This window comes from Mytilus californianus, unplaced genomic scaffold (assembly GCF_021869535.1).
Source record: "Mytilus californianus isolate M0D057914Y unplaced genomic scaffold, xbMytCali1.0.p SCAF_8, whole genome shotgun sequence".
Lineage (NCBI taxonomy): Eukaryota > Metazoa > Mollusca > Bivalvia > Mytilida > Mytilidae > Mytilus > Mytilus californianus.
This window is the reverse complement of record NW_026262734.1, coordinates 90,173,322-90,180,364: the sequence shown is the minus strand read 5'-3', so window position 1 is coordinate 90,180,364 and position 7,043 is coordinate 90,173,322. Positions and strand designations below refer to the sequence as shown.

At 32.4% G+C, this 7,043-nt stretch overlaps 1 protein-coding gene across 1 annotated transcript; it reads right to left on the bottom strand.

The window, feature by feature from the left end:
• Positions 1 to 910: 910 nt before the first annotated feature.
• LOC127711010 (F-box/LRR-repeat protein 14-like) lies at positions 911 to 6,344 on the bottom strand. Its single transcript, XM_052216949.1, has 2 exons — positions 6,300 to 6,344; positions 911 to 2,864 (listed from the first exon to the last, which is right to left on the bottom strand). The coding sequence occupies exon 2, from the start codon at positions 2,860 to 2,862 to the stop codon at positions 1,198 to 1,200; it is 1,665 nt and encodes a 554-aa protein (XP_052072909.1). The 5' UTR covers positions 2,863 to 2,864; positions 6,300 to 6,344; the 3' UTR covers positions 911 to 1,197.
• Between the last annotated feature and the right edge of the window lie 699 nt (positions 6,345 to 7,043).

The window sequence follows — 7,043 nt, the reverse complement described above, 5'->3', positions numbered from 1 at the left end:
ACATTGGTTTTCAACATTGAACATTCGTTTTTAACATTCAACATTCGTTTTCAACATTCAACATTCGTTTTCAACATTAGATTTTCAACATTCAACATTCGTTTTCAACATTCAACATTCGTTTTCAACTTTCAACATTCAAATTCTTTTTTTTGTTAACATTTTTATTTTCAATTTTTTTTTTTCAACATTCGTTTTCAACATTCAACATTAGTTTTAAACATTCAACATTCGTTTTCAACATTCGATTTTCAACATTCAACATTCGATTTTCAACATTCACCATTCGTTTTCAACATTCAACATTCGTTTTCAACATTCGATTTTCAATATTCAACATTCGTTTTCAACATTCAACATTCGTTTTCAACAATCGATTTTCAACATTCAACATTCGTTTTCAACATTCAACATTCATTTTCAACATTCCATTTTCAACATTCGTTTTCAACATTCAACATTCGTTTTCAACTTTCAACATTCGTTTTCAACATTCAACATTAGTGTTCAACATTCGATTTTCAAAATTCAACATTCGTTTTCAACATTCGATTTTCAACATTCAACATTCATTTTCAACTTTAAACATTTGTTTTGACTTTGAATGTTGAAAACGAATGTTGAATGTTGAAAACGAATGTTGAAAACGAATGTTGAATGTTGAAAATTGAATGTTGAAATCGAATGTTGAATGTTGAAAACGAATGTTAAAAAAAAAAAAATTGAAAAAAAATATCATAACAGAATAAAAAATTTGAATGTTGAATGTTGAAAACGAATGTTGAATATTGAAAATCGATGTTGAAAACGAATGTTGAATGTTGAATGTTGAAAATCGAATGTTGAAAACGAATGTTGAAAACGAATGTTTAATGTTGAAAACGAATGTTGAAAACGAATGTTTAATGTTGAAAACGAATGTTGAAAACGAATGTTTAATGTTGAAAACGAATGTTGAATGTTGAAAATCGAATGTTAAAAACGAATGTTCAATGTTGAAAACGAAAATGAATGCTAAAAAAAAAAAAAAAAAAAAATGTGAATGTTGAATGTTGAATGTTGAATATTGAACCAACTTGACATCCGTCTTCGGTTCTTATAAATCATTGTCTTTCAAATATTCGGCTTTGAGCGTTAAATCCAGAAAAGCGCTTCAGACGCATGACACTTATATAGTTTTTTTAATGTTTTCTTCATTTAAAGAGGATAGTTACTGCTATATATTGTGTCATCTTTTCCTAAACTGATGGATCTAATGAAGAAACAGTTCCGGAATATTCCATGCAGAATAACCTTCGCCTCTACACTCATGAATTGTTTGCAGTCTAAACAGATTAGACTTCTCAAGTCTGGACAGAATTTAGTTATATAAACCATTGATTCTGGGGTCAAATTGTTACATGAAGTAACATTAAGCGTCCTTAATTCACAGTGTCTTGTTGGTGAATAATTCAATAGGTCCTTTTTCGTCACCGTTGTTGTCACTTTGCCACGAGAAATTAAACCAGATTCTGTATCTAGTTGGGTAACTCTCGGTTCTAAATGAAGCAAGATATTCCTATGACTACTGTCATTTTTAGAAGAGGTCAACAGCTGTTTAGAATTTCGAAAAGGTTCAGATGCATTACTAGTGTGTGCATTTTTGAAATCTTTAATTTTCGGTAAAAGTTTATTTGATGATGTATTCCTCAATAGTCGATTTACATTTCTAGTTTCACGTAGATTATAACTTGACTTCAGAATCAATTCCGTTAGCATTCTACATTTGATTAACATATATGTCACACCGGATACTGTAATATCGCTACTTCCACTAAAGTGTGCATCCTTTAATTCTGTGCAATTATCAGCAATTATTTCAATTGCGAGATCATCTAGGCCAGTAACATTAAGCAGTCTAATAGAAAGAAGACAATGACATGATGCTGTAAGTTCCTGCAGGTGGACATGGCTAGATATACTAGTACTTCTTGCGTCAATATACATGAGAGCACTGCATTCGCGTGAAATGGCGTACAAAGACAATTTCTGATAACTACTTCCCATTCGAAAGTACTCAAGTTTTCTGCAAGAGGACGTAAATATCAAAATCCCTTTTTCTGTAGGAGATTTGCATCCAATTATCGATACACTGTTTAAATTTGGAGCGTTCTTAGAAATAATAAGCAAACTGTCATCATCTATATCAGTTGAATCGAGGTGAAGTAGAGATAATGTGTGAATAACAGGCATGTTCAGAAATATTTTATGGCAGAGACTGATGTTGTTTGCTCTAATGCTAGATATCGTTTTTGAGCTATGAATCCCATACTTCAATAAACCGGTCGACAAAGTATTGATACTTAGTTTCCGCAATTTTGGATTGCATTCGGATAACTTCGTGATAGCAGGAATGGCAGCATCTGTCCCGTTAAAAATAATATCAAGTTCGTGTAAGAGAAGATTTTTTGTTGAGTTAATTGCTTTGTTTAATGTTTGCGCAGAACAACATTTGAATTTCAACATCTTAATGTTAGAACATCTTTCAATTATCAAGTGAAATATGTGTACACTATCTACATCATACATCGCTAAATTGAGATGTGAAAGATTTTCAAATTTTACAGTATCATCATACTGTAACATCTTCAGTAACAAGATAGGAGTGATTTTTAAATATCTAATATGGTGCCTGTTTGATGATATATCACATAAATTCGTGTCTGAGTGTAGTGCAGTCGCGTTCACACTTCTCCATAGACTTTTTGAACGGCAAAGTTTGTACCAGAGGTTGCAAACAGTTTTTGCAAGAATCCGTTCTTCCCATGTTAGATATATAAAAATCATAAGTAAAATCTCTGGGGGTAAAATGTTTATTTCCATATCTAAAAAAAACAAAATAATAAATCTAGAAATTTATTTAAAAAGAAGAATAGTAAACACGGCAAGTCATATTGCTATTTCCTAGAGTCATGATAACAATTTCAATAAAAACAGACAAGCAACAGTCCATAAAACACTACTCAGAAATCTAACGACTGAGCAACATGAATACCCTCAATATAACTCGTGTGGTCCACAAGGGCAAGTAGTGTTTTTTCAACTTGTGACATTCTTTGCGGTGCTCTTGGCAAGTAACGTTCTGTTATAAGTTGCATTCTGTGGTCACAATGACATGTTTGAGATTACGACAATCGGTCCATATAGTCGCATGTGACACAAATATCCAATAACGGTCAACCAAGTCATTATGGAGTCCGTAAACTTTGTAATTACCATTAGGACCCCTTCGTTCAAACGCATCCTTGTACGCAGGTTTGTTTACTTAGTGTAATGAACTTTAGTATTGTCTTAACTTATTTGGACAATGGAGTAAACTTATTTACACTTTTACACTAGACGTTGACTATGAGAGTAGATTGAGAACAAATTTTACGACAAAAGAGATGATTTTAGTTTCCCAATTGTGAACTTGCGTCTGTATATGGAGTATGTATCTCCCACTTAAAACGATGTTCCAGAGCTTGTGTTTACTATCATGATTTTCTTGAAAGAGGGTTGCTGCTTTCAAGGATGCTATTGAACCAAGGATTCCTAGTGGCAAAGTTCAAGTCATCCTCCTGAACTTTTCAGTCCGGGCGCCATCATCAGCTGGTTGACCGTTATGGGATATCTGTATCACAGATGACCATGGATTTGGTCCAATTGTCGTAGCCATTCTCTCGTCCTCTTTTTCTCGATTGAGACATCTACGAATGAGACTTAATTAACACTAAATGATTTAGTCGGTCTTTCTTCATGTTCTTGGACTTATGAATTTTGAATTTCCCATTGGCAATTTACGCCCTTTTTTTGTTATAAACAATGTTCAGACATGTCTCATTCATTTAATATAATCTCACGATATAATATCTTTCTACCTAATCCAGGTAAACGTGTTAGAGGAAGGTATAAATATACACGCATGGTATAGCCAACCCCCCCCCCCCCCCCCCCCCAAATAAAAAATCCAAATATTAATAACTTTTAGACAATATATATACTATTGTCCACAAAATTAACAAATCGACAATTAGTATGCCCTAGAAATAATACAAACAGATAAAATGGTTCAAAATGATAACAAGGATAGATAACGGCCTACTCTTCCCCCTTTTTCCATCGACAACAACTTCTTCCCCAAAATAGTTCTCCAGTAAAAAGTCATTTGAAAATTGTTGTTTGTATTAGATACAATACAAAGGTAACAAAGAAACAGGCCGGTAACAACCGTTGCCGGATAGTTTTTCTGCACGAGTAGTCAGGTCAAGGTCCGAGGCGATAGCCGAGGACCTTGACCTGACTACAAGTGCAGCAAAACTATACGGCAGGTTGTTTCCGGCCTGTTTTTTTGTTACTTTTGTTTTGTATCTGACTTGTACGACGTTTCAAGAAAGTAATAATACGTTTTGCAAGACTAAACATTTGAGAAACTTAGATAGCCATAAAGCAGTAAATGTAAGTTATAGTATAAACACACTTTTTTTTTTCATTTCGCTTCAACCGAGAGTTTTTTTCAAGAAAAAAATCAGGAATCTAATAATTTGATAAAAAAAGAACCATATCAAGTAAAAGATGAATGTTGTACACATTTAAGACTTTATAAAATGCAACTTCGTAAAAAAGTAATATATTACAGAAATATTTTTGTGGTAAGTAAGCTAACGTTTGATTTTTATGGATGAAACGGAAAGCGGGGAGGGGGGCCTAATTTAATTTAAAATAAACAGGCTGTGATCTTTATTTTGATGAAAAAATGCAGAATGTGCCATTCCATCCCTCCATTCCCCCTTTAAAAAAATCGTAAAAATCGCACGTTTGTTGCCAAATACATGAATTCAATATTCAGTGGTGGGGGTCCCGGGGTTGTAACACCCCTTTTTTGAACGATCAATACATTTAAATGGGGACATATAGTTGGACCCCCTCCCATGTTTTGTCCTGGATTGAGAACCCCCTTTTTTAAAATGGCTGGATCCGCAACTGATATATATGTATATATAAATTCAATAACAATATAAATGTATCAAAAAAATGAATTTCCTACTTCATTAGTGAATGAAATGTTATGAAAAAATGGATTTTGTCTTAATATTATATATATTCAGGCATATACTTTGATTTTTTTTTTAAATTCATGCTCGTCTCTAGATCTGCAAGTGTTGATCGGGATTAAACACGTGTTACTATATGGTCCAATCGCAGCTTACCGTCCAAAATTGATGACATAAGTTGAATGATTTTCTTCTAGATTTGCTGCTTATTTGGACGTGTATTACACGAACACTTTTTTTTATAGGATCAATCGTGCATTGGTGAGTTGATAGGGATTTTATCTTTTGATAAGATTTGATTTTTATTTACTTATTTCCTGTCTTTTTTTATTGAAATATGAACGTCGGTATCATCATTTCTTTACTTTCAGCATTGTCCAAAATACTATTCATGTCCATATATCGAAGAAAACATTTATTGACCGATTATTTCGCTTCATAAATGGGGCGGTTCTTTTCTGAGTATATTAACTTTTTACTTTTCAACGCCATCACCCAAATATTTTTGTTTAAATTAGCACTATACGGTATCAGGAATCATGCAGAACATTAATTTGTCATCTGCTTGACCATGGTAAATTTTTTCTCATAAAATTTGGGATCAAAATATCTTTTTTTAGGAGAAAACCATACCCCCCCTTTTTGAAGTTAAATGTCTAATCCCTTAGTGTACTGATATGAATAGTATTTTACTGAAAATGTTTGAAAAAAGATATTGATGCTAACGTAAATATTTTGTTTAATAAAAAGACAGGAAATATGTCGGTGAACCAAAAAGTTCAAATCTAATTGAAAGTTAAAGTGCCCATGAACTCACTGATCATGCACGAGTGAATCTATTCATAAAAAGTGTCCGTGTAACAACTAAAAAGAGTCCGTGTATCATCTAAAAAGAGTCCGTGTAACACCCGTTAATGTACTGTTTTTCTATAGCTCTGCGGGGGGCAAAGTCGTACAATATCAGATTGAGCGATTATGGTTGCGGATCGATGACCATCAATGCATTGCAATCGTCGTGTCTGAAAGCAGTATATCTATATTTAGTTTTCTCTATATGTTTTAAAAATAAAATCGTACAACATACGAAGTATGCATTAAGTTCTGCTTTCTTACTTAAATACTTGATTGAACAAAATATGAAATTACATTTGTAGAGAAAAAAAGCTAACAAGTAACATTCTGTCATAAAAACATACAAATTTAACTTTATAGGAAAGAAATGTTTACCTTTTTTCTTTAACCCTTTTTATCGATTGTTTATTGACGCTTTTCTATTCGATGTAACTACGTTGATTGTTTATTGACGCGTTCGTACTAAAATACATTCTACTTGTAACATGTGTAACTAACTGTGTTAATAACATGAATATAAATGGCTGGCAAATTGAACTATTTGTAGCGCAGGGTTATCTTTAAAAAAGCCCTAACACAGGCGGACATGACATTTTTATAACAAAAACACTCATACAGAATAGTATCAAACAAATATCATAATCAGCATTTTTTTTTTTTTTTTTTTTGCTCTCTTTTTTTGTATTTAAAATCTAAAATGTATAATTAATTTTCTTTAATATTTTAACAAATTACATAAGAGAAAAGGGATAGCAAGTATAAACTTCAGTTTTTGTAAGATAGTATGGATAAGGCCAAGAGCACAGAAAATAAGTTGAAATAGTAAGAAAAAAAAGTAATTAGAATTTTAAATACAAAAAAGAGCAATCTTCATTTTTTATTTTTTTATTTAAAAAAAAAGGGATCAATTAGTGCCAGGCTAAGCGCCTGTGCTAGTATCCACTGGGGACGAACAAGGACCAAATGTTCCCGAGCTATACTTAACATGCTTAATATAACAATAAACTTGAAAATAATGATACTGTATAAAACTTCATAGATGTGCTTCATTACTTAAACTCCAAATACAAACACATATCTGGTGAAAGCAGTGAAATGAGGCAGAACGACGTAAATCGA

What these genes read in the sequence shown, in the direction of transcription:
- LOC127711010 (XM_052216949.1), bottom strand. Translation starts at nt 2,862, where the DNA reads ATGGAAATAAACATTTTACCCCCAGAGATTTTACTTATGATTTTTATA.